Genomic DNA, 27,889 nt, shown 5'->3' on the forward strand with positions numbered 1-27,889 from the left:
CTTGTAGTAATGGCTAAATGCTAACTGAGAAGCAGTAACTTCCTGTTGTCAACAGGTGGCGCTGTGACTTATCCAAAAATGTAAAACATGGATGTGTTCAGGGCGGGTCCCGTATCATGCATGAGAAATTGTAAAAAGATTGAACACTGCATAGCTGAGATATAAGCATTTACTTGGCAAGTTGCCAAAACGCACAAAAAAGTTCAAACGCACGCCACGGCCACGCCCTCTGATGAAGTAATGTGCAGAGCACAACGAGATGCTGAGTCTGTCTAGAACGCACGGACACTGAGTTTGCGCCGATCGGATGAGCGCCCTCGGGCAAGATCCTTCAAACAGGAAGGCTGAAATCAGCGATTTTGGGCCATTTTTGTGAAATTCAACTTGAATTCGTGGACTTCCTGTTTGGTTTTTTGAAACGCCGTGAGAGGATTTTTAGTCCGTCCCGAGAAGCTTGATATGCGTACCAATTTTCGTGAATTTTTTTTTTACGAAACCACCAAAATATCAAATTTTTCGCAAGACCTGATGACTGTGGAAAGTTTGGTGAGTTGTCGCGCACGTTCAGGCCCTCAAAATCGCGTTTAAAGTGGAGGAAGAAGAAAAATAATAATTCCCTGGGTTTTAAGAGGGTCCTACGCACTTGAAACCCAAGGAGGTGCTTCGGGCCCTAATAAAGAGAGACAACAATGCACCGCGAGTTGTTTTGATTTCATGCTGGTGCTCAAGGGCGACATCTGCTGGATCAAAAAAATAATATAAAGCCTTTAACAAAGAAATCAGCTGTGGTTTCTGGAACCTTACTGGAAACTAACCTAACCCTTACTGATGATGTAACAGATAGTGCTGAGGTACCAGTGAGTAAAAACATTATTACTGAACAGGTGGCTCGACAGGGTTGTATGGGAAATCACCTATCAATAAATATCAATGAAACTTTTTAAATGTATTTTTCTCTTTTTCTTCCCAGCCACACCCTTTGATCCCACCTTCTTCCTGAGCTGCACTGTGTCCAATGTGATCTGCTGCTTGGTGTTCGGTCAACGCTTCAGCTATGACGATGGCAGTTTTCTTGACCTGCTGAAGATAATCAACGACACCCTGAAATTTGGCAGCAGTCCTTGGGGTCAGGTAAGAGGAGAAGTAGTAGCATGGTGAGACTTAGATCTCTGCTTGGGTTAGAAATTAACGTTTTTTTTATCAAGGTCCACTAACTCTGTAGCCTGCCAATACATACTCACATGAATTAAATGACGGTACCCTTTAAACAGATAGTTATTGATTGGGTGAACCCAGCCATTAGTTCATGTGTCACTAAAGTAAGTCCTGTAGCTGATAAACGGTTTGTGGTTCATGTCCTATAGAAGAAAAGTTATGATTGCCACTATGCTGACGGTGTTTCCCATCAGTATTTCCTTCAAAAGGACGAAAATAAATGTATCTTTGTTTTACACAGTGGTCAACCACAAACCTGCTGTTATTTTAAAAAAGTGGATCTGACAAAGCTCAAAAAAACCGAAGTAGCACAAATGTTGTTATTGGTAACTTCAGCTAAACGCACTGTAAAAACATGAGTGCTGTTGGCTACATATTTATGTAATTAACAAAGTGCTATCGCTTTATAGATCATTAATATAACGGAGAGTGTACCCTTTTAAAACATGTGGTATAAAATAGTTTTTTGAAAATTTTGACAACCTCACTCGGCTGTGGGGACAAACTGATCACTCTTCTTTCCCTTTCACAGCTTTATAATATCTTCCCAAGATTGATGGAGTGGCTGCCAGGTCGACAACACAAAGTGTTTGCTAACGTTGACAAGGTGAGAGATTTTATAATGAAGAAAATCCAGGAACACCAGGACACGGTGGACCCCAGCTCACCCAGAGACTACATTGACTGCTTCCTCACTAGACTCAGTCAGGTGAGTCAGCAAAACTCATGAAGCTGACAGAGACTCTGAATTTAAACTTCTGTTTGTTTCATGTACTTTGAGGGGCTCAGTAATGCTAACTCATTTCACTTACTTATAATTAGTAGATGCAAATGTTGAAATCCCCAATAGTTCTGCAATTCACCAACAAACCAAAGACCACTAGCTGCACCAATGAGCTCGCTCTTTGTCCTTGTAACATTTTGACTTTTCATATCGGCAAAATGCTTCTTGTTTTGTTTTTGTAGGAAAAGCATCTTCCCACGTCTGAGTTCCACTATGAAAATTTGGTGGGGACAGTGTTGAATCTGTTCTTGGCAGGAACTGAGACAACCAGCTCAACTATCAGATTTTCACTAAGTGTACTGATCAAGTACCCAAAAATACAGGGTAGGTCACAAACACTCGTGCGTGTCAATGTGCAAATTTAATTAATCTGATTTTACCGGATTTTACAGGCCTACTGACTTTTGTATCAAACAGGTTTTTTTTTTTTTAAATTCACAATTGTTCTGCATCTTACAAGAGATCTCTTCACCTTCTTTATTTAGTTGTATGTAACACAAGTATTTTGAGTATGTTGAATTGCCTCTTCTGTTAGTTTATTTAGTACTTCATCAAAGATATGATGGCTAAAACATGCAGTGATTTCTCAGGATTAAGAAGCGGGAACCAGTAATGTGTTTGACATTTTTTAATGCGTATACATGAAAATAGTTTGGGTTTTTTGTTAAATTGTTTTGCAGATTTAATAATGTTTGCTTTGTCCTTTTATAGAGAATATGCAGCAAGAGATAGACACTGTGATTGGGCAGGAACGCAGTCCTCGTATGGAGGACAGGAAGTCCCTCCACTTCACAGATGCAGTCCTTCATGAAATGCAGCGCCTGATGGATATTGTCCCCATGGGCATCCCTCATTATGCACTACATGACATCACTTTCCGGGGTTACACTATTCCAAAGGTATTGATGTTTTCCTCTCAATAAGTGTTAATGATTTCAAAATGTTTAAGATAAAAACAAAATGTTCCATCTGATCCTTGTCTCTACAGAACACAATGATTATTCCCTTGTTGCACTCTGTGCTGAAAGAAGAAAAACAATGGGAGACCCCTTGGTCCTTTAACCCCCAGCACTTCCTTGACCATAATGGCAACTTCAAGAAAAATCCGGCATTCCTGCCATTCTCTGCAGGTAAGCCACTAAATGTGTTAAAATGCTTTATTTACTCTTAGCTGAACCTTTGACATATTGTGAAATCGGGTGTGGTCATATTTTTAGTGTCGTTTGTTTGATCCTGTCTTTCAGGAAAGAGGGCTTGTGTCGGAGAGTCGCTGGCTCGCATGGAGATCTTCCTCTTCATGGTGTCACTTCTCCAGCGTTTCACCTTTTCGGTCCCAGGAGGACCTGACAGTGTAGATCTCAGCCCTGAGTACAGCAGCTTTGGTAATTTGCCTCGCAGGTACAACATCATTGCAACACCCCGATTGTAGCATTGACATTGTGCTGTTGTCAACCTCTGTCTGGCCTTAGTCCTCTCAAAGATTGATCACTTATATCAAGGAACCAGCAAGTTGAGCACCTTCACTTATCTTTTCATGCATCTTGCGAGAAGTGCATTTTCAGTTATGCAATGCAATGTACCCAACTGGCTTTCCTTAATATTTTGTTACACAAATGATTCAACCAGTGGTGTTAAGAATGAGATAATTTTCATGTTTATACAACTTTCAGCTTGTGCTGTACCTACAGTATATGTTGACCTTATTGAAAAGCTTTCTCTCAGTATGTCACAGTGATATGTCTCTCTTGAGAGACCTCTAGAGAAGTAATTGTCCTCTTCCAAGGAATCTGCCATGTAGCACCAACATGTTCATACAGATAGACCAAACTGTGACTTAAGATTCATTCTTTTTGTGGGATTCACAGCGACCAAAGGTTCTGCTGTGAAGGTTCTGCTTATTTGCACTTCTGGTGAGATGCCAAACCTCATTTCGTTACTCTATACCTGTATATGTGTAATGACAATAAAGTTGAATCTCATCTCATCTCATCATTACACACTTTAAAAGGGGAGGGTGAAGGGAGCTGTTCTCAATTGTTTGCAACCTGCAACCCTGCCACCAGATGCCAGTAATGCATACTCTTCAGTCCTTGTTAGGAAAAAAAATCATTGCTGGAATTTTAGTGTTAGGTTTATTGAGTTGTTTTGGATTATTTATATATATATACACATCGTTTCCCCATAAAACTAGATATTTCATTTTTTTTCCAGTAGAAGATGAATCACATGATATCGCATAAAAATAAAATCAACGTTTTATGATCTACTTTCTTTCAAAAAAAAACAACCTCAAAACGGATTATATTGGCCAAGTTCCATCAATTCTCTTGTGACTACCCCTTACCACAGAGACCCTCTTTTTACAGCCTGTAGCTCAGTGACTTAATGCGAGTATCATCTGTAATCTGATGAGTTCAAGGTCAGGTAATCGGTCAAGCTATGTGTCAGGTTGTCAGTTTGTTGATGCATGTTCAGGTGTATCACTGTCCTGTGTCTCAGTGACTGTACATGTCAGGCTTAGAGGATCATTGCCAAAGACAGCAGCTGCATGTGTTAAACTCATCATATTACTTCAGAGTAGCAGGTATTAATAATCATTAACTGTGTTTCACAACAAGTACATCTTGTTATAAATGGTACTGTGTTATACATTCTGTCATTTAAAAAAAAAATGTGTTATAAAGCTAACTGATTGCTTCATTCTATATTTTAATGATACAATTAAAAATAGTGCTTTATCGGCTCTTTTCTCATGTAATGATCATATTTTGTAGCAAGTATGAACCTGCTGTCTTTCAGTGGCCGTAGTGTTAAAAAACTATTACTTCAGTTCATGTGAGGATGGCACACTGTTGACCTTTAGGATGCATTTCATGGCAGAAACTATATTGCACCTGGTGTAAGGTGTGGCTGGTTCTAACACGTCCTTTCTTTGGTAATAGTACTCTAAGTGTGTCTTAAAATGTAAATGCCCAAACTATCGTATGATGTGTCGAGAAAATTAAGTTAAATGTCACAAAAATAGACATGGGGAAAGTGAAGACAGAATTAAAAAAATATACATTCTTACTGTCACACCAAGAATGAATGCGTCTTCAAGATGACTGTATTGAAATAATTCCACAAGGTAGCACAAGTCCATTTTTTTTCCAAGGTCAATAAGTTAGATGTTGGGCAGGTGATATTTATGTTTCACCTGCTTCTTGACATCTGGTGCTGGTGAGATGTTGCTGTTTGGTAGCTGAGGCAGGTACTGCGCCTGGAGGGAGAAAGAAGAATACAGAGAGTTAACTACCTGAATGATTTTCTTTGGGTTTTGTTCTGCTGGGATGATGATTCATCAGAGCGTGAGAGGGAGTCATTTAAATCATGATTGGGTGATTAAAAGCATGAGCTTTCTTCTGGGAGAGGGGTGTTTACTGTAAATAAATTATTTTTCAAACATGTCTGAGGGCTTCTTCTGTGTGTCATGTTTTTCCAAAAGGCATTTGCAAACAGCTGTAGCTCTGTGGCTGTAGCATAGATTGTAAGTTTGATGTTATGGGTAGATTTTTGTTTATACAATCAAACAGCCATGTTTAATACGTACCCCCGGCTGTCTGCGACGAGACACTTTTTCGAATCTTCTCCCGGGACGCTCACTCTCGCGGACCCAGTTGGCTCCTTCTTCCTGGAAGTACGGCAGCTCCAGCAGCTCTTCACAGGACAACCGGAGAGACGGGTCCATCACCAGGCATGACTGCTCATACACAGACAAAAAGGGTTAGTGTGGAAGGCTGGGGATAAAAAAAAAATCATTAAAAAAAACAACAACAATTTTGTACATACTGAAACTCTTTTTTTTTATATTTAAAATTAAAAGATGCTTTCTGCGATGGCAACAGTGTTTATAAATCACCTACTGACATGAAGTATCTTTAGACTTTCTTAGTGAAATTTCTCGTGTTATGGTTATTGGTCAACATGTATAGTATGCAGAGTAGTGCTGGTGTATCAGTCAGGTTTTAATACACATACCTTCATAACCTGGAGGGCATGAAGAGAGACTCCATAATAGCGCTTTTCTAAGGGCTCCTGGGAGGAATAAACAGTGAAGAGTCACATCCAACACGCTTAATTGCCTCTGCATTAACGACGTACTGTATGCATTCTAAACAGTAACAGGATCCTCACCGTCGTGTCGGGTTCGGGAATACTGACTCCACTGAAGAAAACGTTGGAGCGGAACACCTGCTGGTGGCGAGGGATCAGGTCACCTGAGGTCAGAAGGGAGACGGTCAAAATGTTTTATCCTGAACTGACATTTAAATCCAAGAGTCAAAATGTTTCTAGTTTGACTGAAAAGCTTGAAAACAAAGAAACTCGGGTTTTGTTGTTACCTCAAAACAATATCAAAAACTGATCTTAATGATGTTTCACCAAATCCACTATACTCAGGGCCAAGTTTACAAGTTGACAATAAAGAAAGTCTAAGTCTAAGTTTAGTAGTTTCTGTATGCTACTGTGGAGTATTTATCACTGATTCTGTTTTCTTTGAAGGAGCCTATTTCGATAACGGGTCACTTCTAGTATGTTTTTGGACCTCCCTCTAACATACATATATCATGCTCTGAGTTCATGTCAGCTCATTCATGGATAGATTTTTATCTTTTTTAAGTCTAATAATGTGTTCATTGATCAGTGTACCTAGAGTTTGTCTGATGAGATAAAGCTGGTCTACGTCAGACTTCCCGGGCCAGAGAGGATTCCCATGGAGCAGCTCAGCAAAGACACAGCCCAGAGCCCACACGTCCACAGGAGGTCCATACTGAGTGTCCCCCACCAGCAGCTCAGGGGCCCGGTACCAACGCGTCGCTACGTAATCTGTGTAGTCGTCCTCTGGTCCCGCTGAGTACGGAGCACACACACTTAGATACTGAATAATGAACACTAAATAACAAATACATTGTAGAGGAAGGGATTACAAGGTGTGCTGAATGACTACATGTTAATGTATTGTAACATAACACTGAAACCTAATGCAGGGGGGGGTAAACAGAGACACACTGCACAAAGATGCACTAACTGGCTGAATGGTCCTCCTATGCAATGCATTCATTGAAACATTGAAAGTGAGGAGGGCCATTGGCCTGAGCTGATCCAGGTTCCGTGTTGAATAAGTAATTAGAGTCACATTGACACTAAACGCACATAAATGCACTGACTTCCTGGATGACCTACTCAGAATGCGAGCGAAGCCAAAGTCGCACAGCTTGATGACTCCGGTTTTGGTGAGGAGGATGTTCTCCGGCTTTACATCACGGTGGATGCACTGCAAACATAAAATGCTCAGGATCAAGTATTTGGCAACATGATACACAGTCTCTTAGTGACAGAGATAGCAGGGTTATATTAAGGCTGCGGATTAGAGACATAGCAACAGGAGCAGAAACCTAAACATGTTTCAATATTGTAAATTGAAGACAGTTTTACAGTCACTGAGACCCCTGCTGTGAGAAGAGAAGCCTTCACAGAGTTTGCTTATTGTGGTCTGTAAATTTTACTTGAGAAGTCTTAGAAGTTGGTCAAAGTGTTGAGATGATGCAAATTTCTGGTCAGCTTCATTTAATTCTCATACAAATATTTTGTACTGAAAAGTAATCGAGTGAAATAGATTATGTCTCTACTTTTGTCACAGAAAATAAATAAAAACATGTCAGCAGCCGATAAGATTTATTTGCCAACACAAGTCTTTTCCAGACATAATAATTGATTAATTTTGACTTGATTTGGCATAAATCATGCAATGACCCTGCTAATGAGTCCCAACATAGATGAAAAATCAGAAATGAAGTTAAGCAGCATACTGTACAGCATACAGCATTCTTTTGTATAATTGAAAGATTATACAAATCAACATCTAACTGTAAATCAGATATGTGAATTTAAATATAAATTTATTGAAACAATAATCAGATGCTACATGTTGACCTGGAAAAATTTGTTTTTTGGAGGGTTTTTTTTCTTTCCAACTGTTGATCTTGTCTCCTACCATTAATATTTAGTTTGGATCATTGCATGGCTACTAAAGATTGTTGCAATAATCTCAAAGCCCAGTAACTTCAATGTATTGCACATACAGCATGGGCATAATATTCTAAATAATCTTGAGAAACTCTACATGTAATTTAGGACAATGAAAAATGAAAAAAAACACCACTAGACAGACAAAAAGCACTAAGTACCAAATTAAAAGTATCCTTACATGGTGCTTGTGGCAGAAGCTCACAGCCTGCAGAGTCTGCCACACGATACTTTTCAGCTGAGCCTCAGGCACCCTACAGAGAACAAGAGACAAAGGAATATTTATTGTTTGCAACAGGAAGAAAGCAAAGCCTATTTACTCGCCGTGTTGTCCTCATTTATTATTCCAGCAATTTCAAAAAAGGAAGTTGTTTTTAACACAGCGCTCTCGTCACCTGGGTAACCTTAGGACCGTCTCTAACAGCAACAGCGCCTTTGTTTTCAAAAGCAGCTATAAGGTTTCTGCTGCACAGCCTTGTGGGAAATGGAAAAATAATTGGCTAACCAATGTGGCCCAGGATTGCTCTGTGACCTCACATAGCACAAAAATATGCAATTAAAATAAATCCTGTGATGGCATATTGCACGAGTAGTGCTCAAAGCATAGAGGAAATAAAAAAGAAAATTTCTTCCTTAACACTCAAGTTCTTTTCTGCTTCAGACTTGTCCAGCCCTCCAACACTCTGCTGTGCACTTTCTATGTCATTGAGATTATTTAGCAACACTTGTGACTTCCTCTTTGTTATTTACTTACTTCCCTTCTCTCACACAGTGAATGCAGAACAGAGACCCCCTTAAAAGAGAAGCTCCTTCTTAGTCATGGAAGAAGTGTTTATATCCTTAACTTCAGTAAATGAAACAAAATTACAACGTAAAATGTTTCCATTGGAGGTAATGATCCTGCATCCAGAACTCCAGTAAAACATAAAAAAAAGTATAAACAGCTAAATCAAATTAACATTAAAAAAATCAACCTACTTATTATTAAACAGAAATGCCCCGTAAATAGATTCATATTCAGTATAGTCTTTATGATGACCCCTGATGCAGCATTCTAATATTGATATATTTGGGTGTTTAAATCTCAGCTGCAGGAGGTGCAGTGGTTAGTGCTGTTGCCTTACAGCAAGAAGGTTCCTGCGTGGATTTTGCATGTTCAAAACACATGCTGGTTAAAGGCTAATTGGTGACTCTACATTGCTCCTTGAGTGTTTGTCTGTCTCTGTTGACTTGTGACCAGTCAAGAGTGCACCCTGCATCTCAACCCAAAGAAAGCTGGATTCAGCTTCAGCCACTGGCAAACCCAAACGAGACAAGGTGAATAGCTAATGGAGTAGTTTAATCTTTAACAATGTATCATGATTAAAAATACAGAGTAGCATGACGAGAAAGTACAAGTGCTTTAAATCTGCACTTCAGTACAGTACTTGAGTAAATGTAATTATTCACTTTGGTCCTCATGCTTAGAGAGGTGTAAAGAAAATGAAGAAGGTGACAGAAACGATGCTGAAGATGAAAAGAGAACATAGTATAAAGTCCTTCATTGAGACCAAGAAGTTATGGCCCTCGTGACACAAAACAGAGAATGGCAAATGTGTTTTAATCACACTCAACAACACATCTAACATACGCCACATGGCAAGAGATGACAGCCTGTTTCCTGCTGTACTGACTTACCCTCGAGGGTGTCTGTCCAGCTCATTGAGGACCGTCTGCTCACAGAACTCGAACACAAGGTGGAGACGTCTTTTCCTCCTGAAGACCTCCAGCAGGTTGACAAGGTTCACATGTTTCAGCTGCTGCAGGGCCGACGGATGTAGGGACAAATTATTTTAAAGCACAAAATGAGAAATTAAATGTATGATTACAAGTTAAATCAAAAAACTACAGAGGATCTAAGGTGCACCAACGCTTACACTCTTTAAATGCAAACCTGCAGCATCATTATATACGTTAACTTTTATTTTACATGTGTTTTTAGATTATTTCTTTTTACCTCAGTTTCATTAAAAAGTATGCATGTTCCCTCTTTCATTCAATCCTTAATTTTTTGTTTTAAAAAAAAGTCTTGTGCATGATAACTGTAACACTGTGCATTACACATCTTTAACATTTTTACAAAATAACCTTTCTATTCTCAGTGAATGCATGCAGAACTATATACACATCAGCAAACTTGATACTATCTGGTGATGCCAATCTCTTCTCACCTTCAGCATACGTATTTCCCTTAATGCAATCTTCTTGATTACAGGGTCATCTTCAGACTCTACAAACTTCTTGATGGCGACTATCTGCCCAGTGTCTCGGTGTCTGCATTTGAACACAACACCGTAGGAACCTTCTCCGATTTTGGCCAGCTTTTCGTATTTCTCCATCGTGTTGTTGATGTCTGAAAAACCAAATAAAAACAAAGCAGGTGATTACAATTAACTCCCTTAGATTATCCTATGTAGGCTATTTCCATGTTTTCTTCTCTGTGTCTCAGTTTTCCTCTGCTGTTGATTAGACTTATTTTAGGTTTTAGACTTGAAAGAGATGTGAATTGTTTGTAGACGAACTGCAATCCAATCAGAGTCATCATAACATTAGGGCTTTGCTACTCACCTGTTCAGAATCGTAAAGGGGCTTCATCGACAAGTCAACAGCGAGTCAGTGGGTGATTTCAGCGTCAGAACCCGCAAAGTTACCTGTTTGCTTGCTTATCTAAACATATCTACTGTAAAAAAGGTTCCGTCTCCCCTGTCTCTACAACAGCTTTACTCACTCCTCCGTCTCCTTCTGTGCGTCCTCGCTACCTTGGTAACCTCTGCTTGTTATTTCCCTTCTTCAGCACTTTCCACTAACTCAGAGTAAGTCTCTCTTTTGAATAACAGTGAAACGCTGTCTCTGTATTTTCACAGGGACAAATAATCGGCCGTTCATTACGGTGAAGAACTTACCCCTTGGAAACTGCGCAGAAAGAGGGCAACAGCAATATGGCACAGGCTCAGGATACTGATTCACAAAGGTGGAACACGCACTGGAATACACTTGCGTTGTAACCATGGCAACAGGGGTACGACTTGTCTTGTGAGGTGGACGCACTCACACTGCACACTACCAAATGAGTTTATTAGTGGCGACCTAAATGTAATATATATTGAAATAAAACATAAATACTTTCATGTTTCTTCGTTATAAATTTACCAGTCCCACAAACGGTCTCTGATTAGGTAAAAAATATTGGTAGAGGAAAACAAAACTTTGTAGGCTAACTTACCAAATAATAGGCCTATGGCATTCTGATAAGGCAAGGCAAGTTTATTTATGTCGCACATTTCAACAACAAGGCAATTCAGAAGTGCTTCACACAAGACATCCAAAGCATCCTGACAGAGGAAAGAAAAGAAACATTGACATAGGACATTTTAAAATCACTGAAATTATTAAATCTGAAAATATGTACAAATAAAAATGATTCAAATGAAATTAATTGAAATAAATAAAGTAAAAAATATAAAAAGAGTTAAAAGTTACAGTGCAGAGTTAAAATTTAAAATCTTATTAAAGCTGTTTAATGAAAGGCAGCTGTAAACAGGTGAGTCTTCAACCTCGATTTAAAAGAGCTGGGAGTTTCAGCAGACCTGCAGTTTTCTGGGAGTTTGTTAAATTAAACCATTTCCATTTCAATTTACAACCATTACTAGGTTAGGTCTATAGGCTACAGCAGCTAGGGTATTTAAACAGAAAGGCAAAGAGTCAAAGAACATACAAACAATGAAACCGTTTTGGTTTGTAGCCTATAGTCTAAAAAGCCTAGCTGTTAAGTCATAGCCTATCACTTTTCCACAATAGGCAACCTTTATTTTCATTTGTTTTAAATATCTGAGCAAGTAGCTTACTGTAGGCCTACCGAAGTGGAGATTTGAGGCAGGCCTATTCTACGACATTAAGTTAGTCACAATTCACTTGAAAAAAAAGATTCTATGTCAAAACATTTGATCGCTTTATAAAGCCTACCCAGTAACTTGGGCTAGGCCATAGGCTATATAAAACAATAGGCTATAACATATTTAGAGTAGCTCACAATGTACAACAAAAATACACTGTAGCCTATATGTTTATGGCAAAATCAAATTTAACACTGACCAAAGTTATTTAAATGCATAACGACAATTAATACTTACAACTCAAATTTTCTTGAAGCCTAACACTAATGGACTTTTACTTTGAAATGCAGGAATTTAACTTGCAGTCTCGTATTTCGACTTGTACTTTTCAGCACTGATTACAGTGCAGTGAAATAAGGACATACTTCAATTTATTCTGCACACACACCAGTACTAGATTAACACATAAACTGTTTTCTCAGGTAAAGCTCCAGTACAAGCCTCACTCCATAGACTACAAAGGCTTCACCACCAAGGAGACAGTTAAAAATAATCTACAGGATGATGTTAGTCTGTCACTTTTATGAAGTGTTAGCAGGACCACATTAGATGTGGTATCGTGATTAATAGACTATCTGTTCTCTCAGCTGACTGTGATGTTTTTCTCTAGCACGTCTGGCTCAGAGACTTGGGAGTTTGCCTCAGCCGTATGGGGGTCTTCTGCACAATCACACAGAAAAATCATTTAGAACATCTCTGTGAATGATGGGAAAGGGGACAGCATCGCACTCTAGTGCTCAGAGACACACAGACACCCCGAGGTGCTGGCATGGGAAGCCTTGTGGTGAAAGGTATGAAATACCCCATGGCAGACTTGGTTAAATATGCTGTTTGATAGAGTTCAGTAAAGGCTGTTGTTGTGTTCATAGTCACCAATGTTTAAAATCAGGCCTGTGTGTATGACAGGAACACAAATGAAGAACAGTGTGTCTTCAGTGGTTTCCCCTGTTTACACAGCTTAAATGTTTTCTTTGTCTTATACTTCTCTTGACTGTATCAAAGCACCCAAGAGTAAAAGAGGCCATTGTCTTCTGCAGTTGTTTTTTTTTTTTTACCTCAGAGGCAAAATTATACAGAGACAGGTTGGCTATTATATTTGACTGAGCTCCTCTATCTATCTTTGTATATTGCATTTTTTGTCTGTCAAGACAACATTAGTGTTAAGAAAGAAAAAGACAAACGTTTATTCATAAGATTCAGTCTAATGCCACTAAACTTGTTTATGTTCCATTTGTGACCACTAGGTGGCAGTGCACACCCAATCAAAGCTACAGACCCAACACAACAAGACAAGTTACAACAATGTTTGTTGACATTTGAAAGACACACTCTTTCTGGTTTCACCTTTTTACCATTAACTGGAATCAGAGAAATAGTGAAGTTAGCAACGTGGGAGGAAAAATAGTGAAACACTCTGATTGAGAGAGCTTTGTTTTTCTATTGTTATTGTAGCCTACATTTTGTAGGGGATTTTTGACTTTAGTTTCCTCATGTCAAATGTCATTTATTGCCGTGTTTGATGAATAGCTCTTTCTCTGTACAGCTGTTCCACTGAATAAAAAACAATAGACACTCATTGGAAACACATTTGGGAAAAAACTTTAAAGACTCTAGACTTTGCTTTTGCAATATTCAATGGTTACTTCCCTGTTTATTCATATTTCATATAGACCACATGAAACCATCACGGGTTTGTTTAAGTTTTGCCTTCCCTTTGAAAATACACAAGCACCCAGACCTGGGACAGTGCACACCACAGTCCAGCCTTGTTGTTGGCTCTGCCACTGTTCTACTTTTAGACCTGCTAGTGTCCCCGTCCTGTTGCCTGGCTGGTCTTCACCTTCACAGCCACTAGGTAAATGTGGCTGTCAGTTTGGTGAGACACTGGTGCCATGCAAGGCTTGTTGACATGTCAGTCATCATCACAGCCTCGGAGCCAGTTAGGCCAGTGAGTGTGAGAGCAAGCATGGTGCTCTCTAAAGTCAGTTATTTAGCGTGTTTAACTCCTGGCTTTCTGATGTGGACAGAGGGCAGGCAGCAGAGCTCTGTTGAACAGCAGATGTTTTACACTGAGGCCGTTAACCTCATTTCCTGGGCGGAGAGCTCCTCGCTCTATTAGACGAGTAACAGGAACCAGAAAAAAAAAGAAGGGTTAGAGGGGGAGAGAGAGACACACAGAGAGAGAGAGCGAGAGACAGAGCGAGTGAGAGCAAGAGAAAAGTTAGCTGAGCTCGGAGCTCTCACAAATCACTTTGTCACCAGCAAGCTCTGACAAGCACCAGGAGAGAGGGAGCGTTCAGGGAGAAAGGGAGGGAGATAGCGAGTTAAATAGAGGTACGAAGAGGGAATTGTGTCAGAGGAGACTGAGAAGGGGCAAAAAACGAGGTGAAACTGATGGATGGATAGAGGGAAGAGAGGACATAGACTCGACTTCATTCTGATTCCTGAAACAGCGTGAACTAAGGACTGTTGCTCCTGCTACTGCTGCTGTTTCTGCTGATGTGTCTGGATGCTACACTCATTTAAAGAGAAGGTGTGTCCAACTTTTTGTTACAGGGGGGGACAGTGTTTGACATAAGGAGCATTTAGCTGGGATTATATCTTCTGACAGCATCCCCCTTGAGCTGTTTTTTTGTTGTCGTCTCAGGCAGGATACAAAGAGAGCACACGCTTTCATTTTATTGTGTTTAAGGGTGATGATGATTCAGGGGGAAAAAAAGAGCTTGTAAGTGTTGAAAGCTATTTTTTCATGAGCTGCAGCTGTACACAGATCACATGCTGTTATTGCTAAACCAAAAAAAAGAGGTAGTCAGAGTGAAGAGCGTTACAGGTTAATCAGATGTTTTCCTGTAGTGGCATATCTTAATCACTCACTGCATAGAGTTGTTACTGGTGTACAATAAGAGAGGTTTAAATACTTTCTGTGATTGGACAGAGGACATTTGATTAGAGCTGGGGCGACTCAAAGCTCCTGAGAGTTTTTATCTTTAAAGAAAGCTGGAGGTCATCTGATCAAAACTTCAAAAACAGAGAAATAGGAAGGCCATTTTGTTCCACTTAGCAATCAAGACTTATCATCGCAATTTTCCTCTTCCTTAGAGACACCAGGACACACTAAGGGCTATTTGACATAACATCCATGTACAGAACAGTCCTGGACGATTAGTCAGGAGACCTCATTGGTGAAGACGGACAGAAAGTGAAGTCAGCTGAAAAGCCTTTGGAATCAAATATTAAGTAAGGCGACTCTGCTCTTCATTCAGCCTCAAAGTGTTACACACACATTTGATCGGCTGTTCTCTGGGGGGCAAGTAAAGAGAGACTGCCTAGTGAGCAATACAGCTGACACGTGGAGGCAGATATATACATGCTTGAAGTAGGACGGGGTATTATTTAATATTGTGGGTGGAGGCTTGAAAACCATATCAACCCCAGTTTGCTCTGTGGGTACAGAACCAGTTCCTCTGACTATCTAAGGGTTGTTAGATTGTTGTTTTTTTTTTTGGAGTGTCTGGTGCTGTCGGATGCTGTTGAGGTCTCCTGAGGGCGCTGTGTGTGTGTACATGTTTAGCTGGGCTCTATTAGCTTTTGACAGCTCCACTCTGGACTCACATCAGCCTCTGAGACGTCATTGTGTTGCCTGTGTTTGTTGAGTCAGAGGCTGGCTCATCACTCCCTGTCTGTCTGTCTGTCTACTGGGATTCTCTCCACCTGCTTCACTGCACAAGAGGACACAAGTGTTAGGTGCTTTTTCGCAGCAGCAGCAGTCGGGACTCTCCACACTACTTGTATTGTTCTGCTGTGTGTAAACACCTTCCGTCAGCGACACCTCTCCACTGAGTGATTCACAGCTCACTAAGCATCCCCTGTCCCCCGGCAGGCAGCGAGAGCAAGGTGAGGGAGGAATTTTACAAGAACCAGAGTGTAAAAGAGCTTTCAAACGGGTCAGGTTGGCAACCATGAAGCTGGCACTCCTGATGCTGATGGTGGTGTACACAGTGGGCAATGTAAGCGGCATGTCTACATGTAAGACACTGGACCTGGAGATGGTGAAGAAAAAGCGCATCGAGGCCATCAGGAGCCAGATACTCAGCAAACTGCGCTTGCCCAAAGAGCCCGAGTCGGATCAGGCTGAAGATGAGGAGGAAATACCCAACACCCTGCTGTCGCTCTACAACAGCACCAAAGAGATCCTGAGGGAGCAGCAGACCGAGGTCCAGAGGGAGATCTCCACTGAACAGGAGGAGGAGGAGTACTTCGCCAAGGTGGTGCACAAGTTCAACATGACAGGTGAGTATCAGATTACCTGACAAAGCGTCAGTTGTGTATTGTTAAAAAGTAAGGCAACGGCTGATAGTTTAACTACTGCACCACAAATGTCAAGTAACAGTTTGACTGAGATTTATGCTCTTACAGTTTCAGACACACTGCTCACACACATATGCTCATGGAAGCTAAGATCCTGGAGATGCACTGATTTATTTCTATTTCAAAGAGTTGTACTTTTTAGATATTACATAAGTTGGACTCAAAAATGACCCCTTTACTATTCAATTTGAACTAACAATTTTAGAACAAGTAATAAGGAATTTTGTTGTTCAAGCAGATACTTCAAATCATCATATTGGTGCGCCGAAGTTTAGCATAAATAAGGCATAAAGCGCTCTCTGAGGCAGACATACGCATAGGCTACATCCCAAATGAAGCATTTGCCTGATGGCTGGTGTCAATTCCAATCTTGTCCATAAATTCCCCCAGCATGTGTACCCCTTCTGATCTCCGCCCAACATCCTTAGGCAACTTGAGGAGTTCAAAGATCACAGGCGTTACTTGTTAACAGAGCCGCGCTTTGCATCTGGCCTGATGCTCAGTGTTGCTTTCGTGGTATCCATGGCATTTTTACTGCTTTATTAGCACTGTTTGTTTGGCTAGCTCGCATATGCCGTTTGTTCAGCCAAATGGATTTTGGCTGTAATTGTGCAATGACTCCCAAACTGTTATGATAAACAGATTTTTTTTTTTAAGTTTGGTTTCTTTGCTCCATTGTTCTCTACATGCCTATACTCCTCACCCTCGCAAGGCAGGCATCCACACTTTACTTCAAAAGAAACATATGGGTGGATGGACCATGCATGCTCAGGAGTGTGCAGACCAAAAAAAAAACGCACAAATGAACTTTCAAAATGAAGGGAAGGATTTCTGCTCTGTTTACATGAAAACCAAAGAACAGGAGGAGATGAGAAAAGACATGAAATGCACTCTTTCACCCTCACCCTCTCTCTCTTTCATTTTCCCTCTCTCTCTTTGTCCCTCAGGGATTGGGGGTTTCCTGTAACTTGAGCATTGGCTTCTCCCTTGCGTGTCCTGTCACTTGTTCTCCATCATATCTCTTTCTCCCTGACCTCTATAAGTTTCAATTTTTATTTCCAAGTCTAACTAACCATACATAGGCTTACTTACTGCCTCTGACTCCCTTCCTCTTGCTCCTCTCCTTGCTGGGTTTCCTGAGCTTATTATCAGCGTGCCTGCAGCATGTTTGTGACGGGGCAGCTTGGCAGGAAGGAAGGCAGGCTGATGGCCACTGAGATCTTGAGTGACTCAGGTCCGGTGCAAGCGGTGCCCATGGGGAGCATGTGTTTCCTACCTCTGTTGAATGCCAGAGAAGAGAACCATCCGTTGTCTTAACATTCAGCGCAGTTTCTTTAAACAGACTCACCCTTCACACACTAAGCGCACATGTGTAGGCCTCGTAATAAATGTTTTGCAATTAGTAGAGAAAACACACATGAGGGGATGTGGGGGACACTCGAGATTATGTGCTTATGTGAAAGTTAAAGACATAGTTAGATAAAGCAATTAAATAATCCAGCTTTTAGTTTCATATCCATTAACAATCCTCTGTTTTCACTTCAATTTGTGTTTTTGTTTGAATCACGCTTTCTGACAACAGCCTACAGGGATGCATATTTGTGTGTAGAGCGTTTTTCGACTTTAATAGTTTTTGGCTCCATTATCATAATTGTGTGGTAAATTATGCTAAATTCCTCCAGCCAGTTAGCAGTTACATCCCATCCTTGAAATCCACATAAATCCACTTCTTATTTAACATGGTTTTGGTCCAACTGTAATTTAGCTTGTTTACAGAGGAAATGCTTTCCTCTATTGGAAACTAGCCACTTTGCGCCATTCAAGGTTGAAATAGGTTCACATCTCTAGAGTAATTATCCGATTTCCGTGTAGATGGAGCTGCTACTGAAGATGAAGTAGGATAGCAACAAGGGATGGGGAAACAAGACTTCAACGAGTGGGGCTGTGGGAGGGTGGAGCTGGGCATATGAAGGAGGCAGGTATTTAGCCTGTTGCTGGAATCTGGTTCCTCCCACTGGTAATTACAGAGCTGTCTCCCTACCTGTCACAACAGCTGGCCTCGGCTTACCTGATTCAACACACAAATCCCCCCCCACACCCATGTCAGTACACAAGCTGGGGTGCAATCTTTGCGCCTACCTGAAAGAGCGAGGCCCTTTCTCGACTGAACCTTTGTTACCTGAAAGTGTTGTCGTTTGATCAAACGAGCAGTTCTCTGAAATGCCCCCAGAAACAATCCAAGCTGTGATAACTTGAAAGAAGAAATGACGATAAAGCTTCTGTGTGATTGAAGTACTGCAACCAATATGCTTCTTGGGGAACTGACACAGTTTCCTGTTTTGAAAACATTTCTCTAACCCTTGACACGTTTATCTCACATTACTCGAACAAGCTTGAGATGAGGACTTTCTGTGCTTGGCGTTGCTTGGTACATGGCTAGCCAATGCACTTCACTTCACATACTGTACAATGTTATGATGCTCTGTGTTTCCACTCTTCAACTTACAACCAAGTATTTGACTCTGCTTTGGGTGGGGCCAGTAAAATGTCATCTCATTTCCCTTTACACGACACACCAGCTCTTTTCAGTTTCAGGTTGGCCTCACTGCAGCGGGTGAAACACTAACCTATGTCACAACACAGATGGTAATATTGGTATGTGATACACAAGCAGCAGGGATATGGAGGATCCTGGTACAGCCTAGATCAACTATGCAACTAAAGTATGCGAGGCTGGGCTGTAGCTGCTGTTAGAGAGTCATTCCTGGACTTGAGAGCGGAGAATCCCGGCTCTGGCAGGCTGAGGCAGAGTAGAAGGTTTGGACGTGGGCCAGACCCAGGATCCATTCATACACATCTCCAATTTCTCTGCACCCCCGTATACTCACATCCCTCACCCCTCACAACTGTGACTTTTATTCATGAATGCATTCTTCACTTTTCCTTTTTTATTGCATGTATCCAGTGAAAAGCCCCCGTTCTGCACCTCCTCTCAGTCTTTTTGTTTCCACATGGTGTTCACTCTATCATTTCAGCCTTTCTGTGCTTATCTTTGCACGTCTTCGTCCGACTTAATCCTTTGTAATTTAACGCCTGTAGATTTATAGTGTTAAGCCTTCAGTAGCTTGGCTCTGGTTTCTATCAGGCTCTGAAATGTGAATGTTCATGCTCTCATGATATACAACTATGGGCAGGGATACTGTAAGAAAACAAAACGCTCTTTGTGGTACATTTTTACAGCAGCTGGACTAGATGGATGTAGTTTAGATTGTTGAGCAACTCTGCAAATTATGCAATTCCATTTTATCACGTGTTTTGAATTTTGTAAAAACTCTAACAAAAATTCTTTAACGTTTATTTCTGATAAAGCATGTAATACATAGATCAGTATTACATTATACAAGTATGTGTTGCGTGTACCAAATGTTCTAATGCATTACTTAAAAACTGATTTAGCAATGCAGCAAAGAAATCCAAACTACAAAGGAACTGATTTCTCAACTTTCCTTCCAGTATTTGTTTCCTTAAATCACTCATTTGACCTCCTGTCTTGTTCTTTCCACACAAAAACAAATGAAACAAACCACTTTTAATGAACCCCTCTGTCACGTATCTAAAACTTAACGACTTCATGCAAACAGATGCGAGATGCAAAAAAAACAAAAAGTGTTGTTGTGTAGCGAGTTGCTGTTGCCAAAGAAAGTGGTCTTTAAACTAATTTTAGAATTAGTTGACACAGACACGGTAAGCGACACGGTATAGAAATAAAGCAGAGTAGACTTGTCAGATAGGTCTGACTTGGGGATTAAGAACACACACCAAAGGCACAAAATGATGTCAGCCCTTTACAGATTGCTGCTCCGCAACAGCGCTGATACAAAGTTCACCCGTCATTATGCCTCCTAACTTACACACTGCATCCATAACAGCATAATATTGGTGTCCCAGCTTGTGAATTCACCTTGCATTGTAATGTAATGGAAGTGCGAGAGGCAGCTGTATTACTACTTCTGATGAAGGCTCAGCAGTGTAACGACTTTGCCCAACTAGTCTGCATTCAGTGTAACTAATTGCTTACTAAAGGCATATAGAGGGGGAAAAAAACATCCCACCGTCAAGTGGCAATCTGTTCCAGGACTCCTACACTCTGGAAACTTCTTCTCTGGAAGACTTTTACTTGTGAAGAGAAAAAAAAACGTTTTTATTATGATAAAGTGAAAAGCGAGCAAGTGATATTTTCCAAGATTTTTTAAATATTTGCCACTATTTATTTATGAACATAATCTTGGCATCTTCTGCCACTTGGGGTACCCTTCATTTTTTTAAGCGTTTCTTTCAAGCATCAAAGTTCAGAGAAAAATCTTAATGTAACTTCTGGAGTCTGGAGAAAGTCCAGATCGCTAATATTTTACCGCTAAGCCAAAATGTTAATCTTTGGATGTTACAGTATTGCAGAGAATGACAACAGAAAACAACAAGTTACACATAATGTGATACCATCGACTGTATGGTTATATCTGACACTTGTCTTCCTGCAAGTGTTTCTGTGAACACAACACAGCCGTGATATGGTCTAAGTACCTAAAGTTGTGGTCTGCCAACACAAAAAAAACACCAGAGCTCCATGATAGCATACTCACCAAAGCTCCAACATCTGTCCACAAACTTACACCAGAACCTCATCCTCATTAATATAAGTCCTTCATCACAAAGCTGGATGAAATTAAGTGTACCTTTGTGTGCTACTGATTCAGATTTACCAGTTTAAATATGTAGTGAAAAGCTTTAATTAAGAGCCTATTTTTGGTTTGAGGCAAAAGATTATTTGACATGCCATCACGACATCTGTTTATCTATTGAGACTAATTCTTGCCTGAACTTATTTGCCCAAAGTAGTTGAATGAATTTGCCTTGTTTTAACCACATAGGTACAAATGGTACAGAGATCGACAAGAAGTCCAAAAACATCCCAATGTTCTTCAACATCTCTGAGATTCGGAAGAGTGTGGGGGATTACCGCCTGCTGACCAACGCCGAGCTACGGATGCTAATCAAGCAAACAAATATAGCCGATGAACAGCGAGTGGAGTTGTACAATGGCCTGGGGACCTCGGCCCGCTATCTGGCTTCCCGCTTCGTCACTAACCAGTTGAGAGACAAATGGCTGTCCTTCGATGTCACAGAGACCCTGCAGGAGTGGCTTAAAGGAACAGGTAAGATGATCACGCTTCAGTTATTGATCTTCTATGACCTCTGTTCCATTTGTTAGTGCACATTTGGACTAAATCTTCCTTTTTCCATTTCCCAAGCTGTCCCAAGAGTCAGCCTCTAGTTGGACATTTTAATGCTAACCTCAAAATTATTTAAATTGAACCTTTAATTTAATGTTTGCACCAACTGTTATTTAATGTCTGTTTTTTGATAATTTTGCACTACCTTCTTTTAAACATTGCTGTACATATATAAACAACACAACTTCAGAAGGTCTACACTTCTTATTTTTATATTAATGTCTAATTACAGATTTTCCTCAACTGTTTATAGGTTCTTGTTTAAATTGCACATATATTTTGATCCCTGCACGGGTTGTGTACATTTCTTGTATAAGTCTATTTTTAATTGCACAGTTTAAATTTGATTCATCTAGGGGTATTCTTTGTTTCGGGTTAATATATATGTATGGTGGGGGGGGGGGGTATCGGTTTGTGGTTTAATTTGTCATGTACGTCTTTGTAACCTGCTACTGGATGCTTTGAATTTCCCTCGAGATCAATAAAGTATCTATCTATCTATCTATCTATCTATCTATCTATCTGTCTATCTATCTATCTATCTGTCTATCTATCTATCTGTCTGTCTATCTATCTATCTATCTATCTATCTATCTATCTATCTATCTATCTATCTATTTCCAGGTGATATTGACCTTCACAGATGAAATAATAAATAAATGCTTAATGTGATCATATTCTGTGTTTACAGAGGACGAACATGGTTTTCAAATCCGGCTGTTCTGTGAATGCAGCCAGACGAGCAGCGACATCGGCTTCAATTTTGAAATTTCTGGGACTGGGAATGCAAGGGGAGACAAGGCGGCGTTGAAGAAGATGACACAGCAACTGCCCTACATCTTGGCCATGTCCATCCCTCAAAACACGAGCAGCCACCTCACCTCCCGAAAAAAACGCTCCACAGACACGAAGGATACCTGTACAGCGTAAGCAATTATGATAATATCCTACAGTTGTGTTTTATTTTATTGGTATTGTAGGTGTGTGGGGGCAGAGGTTCAAACTACCAACCCGCCCTCCAGGTGCACAGCCACACCAGAGCAGGTTCAGGGATTCTAGGAGGCAGTTTATAATTAACATTTGAGATGACGAAAATAACCTTAGAGGTCGTCTTCTCAAAAGCAAATAAACAGAATTCATTATTGGGATATGTGTAGTTTTCAATCTGTGTTCACTGTGGCATTGATACACACTGATTTCAAAATGTACCTTTAAAAATCTCTAAGCCATCTCATTCTACTTTCAAAGCTGATTGTCTGTTTTCTCTCCTGCAGCCAGACAGAGACATGCTGCGTGAGGAGCTTGTACATCGACTTCAGAAAAGATCTGGGTTGGAAGTGGATACATAAGCCAACAGGCTATCTTGCTAACTACTGCATGGGGTCCTGCACCTACATATGGAATGCTGAAAACAAATATTCTCAGGTACGGGGCCGCACGTCACTACACTGTGCAATTGCCATCAGAGGGTTTTTCAGCTCAGGCTGAAATGATGTATTAACCTCCAACCTAATAAATAATAATAATAATTTATACTTATACGCGACAGGAAATTTGTTTTACACTGTTTAATGAACATGAACAAACACATAGGCCGAAATACACACACATGGAAAAAAGCAGTATCCTATTGACATGCATTAATAGAAAGGTCTCAGAGTGAAGGGGGCTGCCCACAGTGAGCGCTCCAGAGAAGTTTTGGGGTTCAGTGCCTTGCTCAGGAAGTGGACTGGCACCTCTCCCGCTACCAGGCCAATTTCCAGGCTTGGGATTTAAACTGGCGACCCTCGGGTTCCCAACCCAAGTCCCCACAGACTGAGCTACTGCTTTGTGATTTCCAAAGACTCCAAAAAATAATGGATGGAGGATCCCACTGGGAGATGTTTCGGACAAACACATGGAACACATACTTACATTGTCAAACAGCCACACTTTGGTTAGGTGTGGGCACAGAATGACCTGGAGAGCTTCAACGATTCAGCCTATAATTAAAAAAATTAATTTCATGATTTAACCAATCAAATGAATTTACCGCACGTTTCAGTGTATAGCACTTTTATTACCTATTTCATTCTGTATAAAATGCTGAGACATGCACCTTAATGACCGCAACAGTAGCTGCCACCATCACCCACTGCGATTGAAAATTCTCCCTCATTCATTGTGATTTGAAGGCTACGTCGTGCTGGATACAAACTGTACAGCCGTCCGGACCAGCAATTTAAAGAAAACTGAACTCCGATCAGACCTTTATTGTCCCTGGAACGGAAATTTGATAAACAGTTAATTAAATAAATCTAGTGGAGTGCTGATTGAAAGACTGCCCAATCTGTGGAGCAGGAGCTCCGTCTGTCTAACTGCTTTTTAAATCACTTCCAAACTGCGGCTGTAGTCACTTTTCATTTTTTGTCCTTTGTCTGTAAATGTTTAAGAACCAAATGTACATTTTCTGAAGCATAATTTCCAAAACCAGAAGTGACTCAGTGGTCAATAAAACTGGTAAATATTATGCAACATGTGTTTATTAATGGAGAAATGCTGCAATCAACAACAAAAAAATAAACTACAAATAATACAAAGACTGTTAAAGAAGCATCTCCTTTTTGTTTTAACTCATTTTTAACAACAGCTTTATTATAACATTCAGTCAATTGCTTTGACTCAAGTCATGTTGGAGATGAAGTTCTGAGTTGTGTTTTTTATGCGTTCCCTCGTATAACTGTTTACAGATTTTGGCCTTGTATAAGCATCACAACCCAGGAGCCTCTGCCCAGCCTTGCTGTGTTCCTCAGGCACTGGAGCCACTGCCAATCATCTACTATTTGGGCAGGCAACACAAGGTATCGATACCACAGCCAAGTGACCTTCATTCTTAGGGTGAAATGTTTTATGTGAAAGCAACACTTTCAGGTGATTCATCACTTTACTGTTGATTTTCACTTTCAGGTGGAGCAGCTGTCCAATATGATTGTGAAGTCCTGCAAGTGTAGCTAAACATACAAGGCGCATTGCTCTGCCTCCCCTCGAGCATACACAGACATGGACAAGTTGTGTTTGGGAGCACAGAGGGGAGGGAAGTGGCAGAGATTAAGAGGATGACGATAATGTGGACAAGGGCAACAAGGCGTTTCAAGTCAACAGGATCTTGGTGGCCCATCTTTCCTCTTGCAACTCTGCCGTCAACACGACGAAAGCACATCAAAACATGAACTTCTTTCTATAGATATTGTAGATCATATTTTGTACATATTTTTTTCCCATGCAGTCGTAAATATATCTGTCTTTAAATGAATTTATTTATTTAGTGGAGGGACAGATCTGTAAAGAAATGGTAAAAAAAACAAAAAGTGTCCGTTTGACATGGAAAATAATTAAAATGATTTATCATGTGGACAAAGAAATGCCAAAGGACTTGAGGACCAAAATGACCTAGACGGAAAATATTCTTTTTCCTACAGAGGATGATGGTCAAAAGCGTTTCTATTTGCCATATCATCTTCCTGGAGAGGTCATAGTTAAAGGTGCTAAGTGGTTGTTGGGGTTTTCCTGGAAGATAATGCCACAGGTGTGTTTGGAGAGAGTAACGACAGCATGCAGACGACCGCATAAGGGACAGTCCGACACGGGGGTGGGGTGGGGGGGGGGGACTCCCTCTGACTGACAGGCTGGAGTTTTTCAGCCAAGTGAGCAACGTTTCAAAGGGAACCGTCCATCAGTTTGACTTGCTTTGTTTGTTTTACAACCCATGTGATTTATACAACACTTTTTGTCCATTTGTTTGTGTTCATAGCTGAATGCCTGCTTGTCCTTATGAAACTGCCCGTGCTGCCAAAGCCATGAGTAATATCAGTGTTTGTAAAAGCGATGACACCATGTTTTTCTCCTGCTCAGGATTTACAGCCAGCCTGTTGTCTCTATGTGCTGAGGGGTCAGGGGATGTGGTTGTGGTGTTAGTTCAAGGGAAGCCATTCAGACTCAATACACACATTTCATGTTTTTTTTCCTGTTATTTGCCATTCAGACTCAATACACACATTTCATGTTTTTTTCCTGTTATTTGCTGTAGTAAAGTAGGGCCGATTTATTGCCTTTTATTCCAGGACAAGTTTTTACTTTCAACTGAAGTGTGTTGGTTTTTGCACAACTCAATAAATAAGTTCAGCTTCTGTTATTTGTTTTACAGTAGGACCACAACCATACTCATTTTGTCAGTTTATCATATTTTAAAGGCGCACTTAGTTGTTTTTTTTTTTATTTTATTTTATTTGCTTTTGTAGATATTTAAAAAAATATGAAATAAACATTGATGTTAAATTATCGCATCAGAGTGGAAGATTTTTCAGAGCCGTATAAAAAACACATGAAATGTTTCCACTTGTCAGAGAGCTGTGTTGTGTAGGTGGATGTGTGTGTATTTCACTTGTCAGTGCATGCATGTGTGTGTGTGTGTTCATTTTAATTACAGCAAAGGGAGAGAACATTTTACGTAAGGAGCAATAACTGGAACACACCTCGCGTGTTTTGGACATGAATGCACCACCATTTAAACAAGAAGTTCACTTGTTCTTAATACTGAAAAATAAAAATTAAAGGGTTCATGTGTATGTGTTGCACATGCTAGGACTTTTTTGAAACTTGGCTTGGGTATACATATCTTATACTTTGAATTAAATTGTGAGCTAAGGTAAAAAACGGGTGCAGGCTGATTTAGATTTAAGGCTTCAGTTTGTAACTGATGTGCCATGCATCCACTTCATTTGCAATACTTTCTCAATATAAGACTACTCATCTACAAGAAAGTTTCTCATGCAATCTGTTGCTGATGTTGCCTCCCACAGCTTTGCACTGAGTACATATCATGCCCCTTGACTCAAATTGTATAAAACTAGGTTGGCCATGCACCTAGCACTGACTGCCCAATTCAGGAGAGACATCCACCAGTGGAAAAGCTCAGCGTATGCCAGGTGTGTGTGGTCTATTTCTGGGCAGGCAGTGGATTCCTGTTTACTCTGGATGACTTCAGACTGACTGAAGAGGAGCAGCAAGCCCTGCTGGACTTCACCGCTGGCTAAGCAAACGCTATAATTCCCAGACTCCAAACCGAGCTCTTGGGCACTGTACCTGCAGCGATGCGCTCCATACCAACATTTTTCATCTATCTCTGAGCACCTCGTCCACCCCCACCCCACCCTATACCAGCCCCACCCCTCTCCCTCAGTACTCAAGGGATTACTGGCAGCTCATGAGGCTGTATTGGAAGTGAGAAGAGCAGGTCCAGGCCCGTTGGTAAGTCCCAGACTTAAGGGCAGTGACTACATGGAAAATTAAACACACATACTATACACATGCACATGAAAACACTGAACCCACTGACACAGCTCAAGCACATCAACGTCAAATGCCTTACATAAGCTTTGTGCTAGAAATTGGTATGAGGGATGCTTGTGATGCTAACAAGGGGACAGTGATGTGTGCGATCTTGTTTAAAAGCTGGTCGTGTTACCCAATGGTTGCTGTGGAAAGCACAGGAATTTTCCCCCTGTAAGCCAAAACAGACTGAGCTTGTTTAGAGCGAGCTCTCTTGATGGCACATAAACAAAGTGAAATGAAACATGATCAACATAATTGTCTCACCTCTCAAAATGATCCACAACTGATCCGCTGCCAGGTCTTGTTTTTTTTTAATGATGCCAATGCACAACATGTGCTGTTTCATCTTGCCATGCAGGGTGAATGTAAATGGAATGTGTCAAGGTTGTTTTTTCTTATAGAAAACAGTCATTACCGAACTCAAACAAGCAAAACACGAGTTTTTTTTTTTTTTTTCAGATGAGACAAGATCATTAAAACTTGTTTATAAAAATGCATGCACTTCCACCTGTTTTACTTTCGCTGTAATGACCAAACAACGCGTGTAAATGTCAAGAGGCTCATAAATCTATCACAGCGTTAATGGAACTGTCCCAGAGGGAAGTCAAACTCAAGTAGGCTTGTCCTTCTATACCAATGTTCATTTCTCAGCAGCTGCTTCCTCTCAAGCCCCCAGGCTTTTTATGGGACTGGAACAAACTGCTGACACCTCCTGCTACGGACTTAAGCACATCCCAGAAAAATCCTCCATCCTAAGAGGAAAAAAAAAAAAGAGGGGCACTTGAGTGTTACACAAGAGAAAAGGGTGAAGACGGATGCCTGCAGCGTTTCAAGGTCAAGCAGGTGTTCTTTTACAACTAGCGCAA

General features: G+C 40.6%; 3 protein-coding genes across 5 annotated transcripts in view; 2 read left to right on the forward strand and 1 right to left on the reverse strand.

Moving 5' to 3' along the window:
• LOC109995466 (cytochrome P450 2F5) overlaps positions 1-5,445 on the forward strand; it is an 8,564-nt gene extending 3,119 nt beyond the window's left edge. Inside the window, exons 4-9 of the mRNA XM_020649193.3 lie at positions 971-1,131; positions 1,748-1,924; positions 2,182-2,323; positions 2,711-2,898; positions 2,988-3,129; positions 3,244-5,445. Of these exons, the coding sequence (XP_020504849.2) occupies positions 971-1,131; positions 1,748-1,924; positions 2,182-2,323; positions 2,711-2,898; positions 2,988-3,129; positions 3,244-3,428 (995 nt within the window). The 3' untranslated portion in view covers positions 3,429-5,445. The remainder of the gene's footprint in view (positions 1-970; positions 1,132-1,747; positions 1,925-2,181; positions 2,324-2,710; positions 2,899-2,987; positions 3,130-3,243) is intronic.
• LOC109995467 (cyclin-dependent kinase-like 1) lies at positions 4,667-11,063 on the reverse strand. Of its 2 annotated transcripts, none has more exons than XM_020649196.3 (10): positions 11,005-11,063; positions 10,273-10,454; positions 9,740-9,861; positions 8,244-8,316; positions 7,220-7,310; positions 6,686-6,886; positions 6,173-6,255; positions 6,017-6,073; positions 5,589-5,738; positions 4,667-5,258 (listed from the first exon to the last, which is right to left on the reverse strand). In XM_020649196.3, the coding sequence occupies exons 2-10, from the start codon at positions 10,438-10,440 to the stop codon at positions 5,163-5,165; spliced, it is 1,041 nt and encodes a 346-aa protein (XP_020504852.3). In that variant the 5' UTR covers positions 10,441-10,454; positions 11,005-11,063; the 3' UTR covers positions 4,667-5,162. The 2 variants fall into 2 exon arrangements, with proteins under 2 accessions (XP_020504852.3, XP_020504851.1); XM_020649195.3 differs by lacking the exon at positions 11,005-11,063 and adding an exon at positions 10,670-10,998.
• Positions 11,064-14,166: 3,103 nt separating this feature from the next.
• On the forward strand, positions 14,167-25,971 carry tgfb1a (transforming growth factor, beta 1a). 2 transcript variants are annotated; one of them, XM_029280288.2, is made up of 7 exons: positions 14,167-14,527; positions 15,875-16,284; positions 21,291-21,575; positions 22,345-22,579; positions 22,928-23,078; positions 24,383-24,493; positions 24,600-25,971. In XM_029280288.2, exons 2-7 carry the CDS (start codon positions 15,954-15,956, stop codon positions 24,645-24,647), a joined length of 1,161 nt encoding a protein of 386 aa, XP_029136121.1. In that variant the 5' UTR covers positions 14,167-14,527; positions 15,875-15,953; the 3' UTR covers positions 24,648-25,971. The 2 variants fall into 2 exon arrangements, with proteins under 2 accessions (XP_029136121.1, XP_065816831.1); XM_065960759.1 differs by having other exon boundaries at positions 14,168-16,284.
• The last annotated feature ends 1,918 nt before the right edge of the window (positions 25,972-27,889 follow it).

The sequence above is a fragment of the Labrus bergylta genome, chromosome 11 (genome assembly GCF_963930695.1).
Source record: "Labrus bergylta chromosome 11, fLabBer1.1, whole genome shotgun sequence".
In the NCBI taxonomy this organism is placed as follows: domain Eukaryota; kingdom Metazoa; phylum Chordata; class Actinopteri; order Labriformes; family Labridae; genus Labrus; species Labrus bergylta.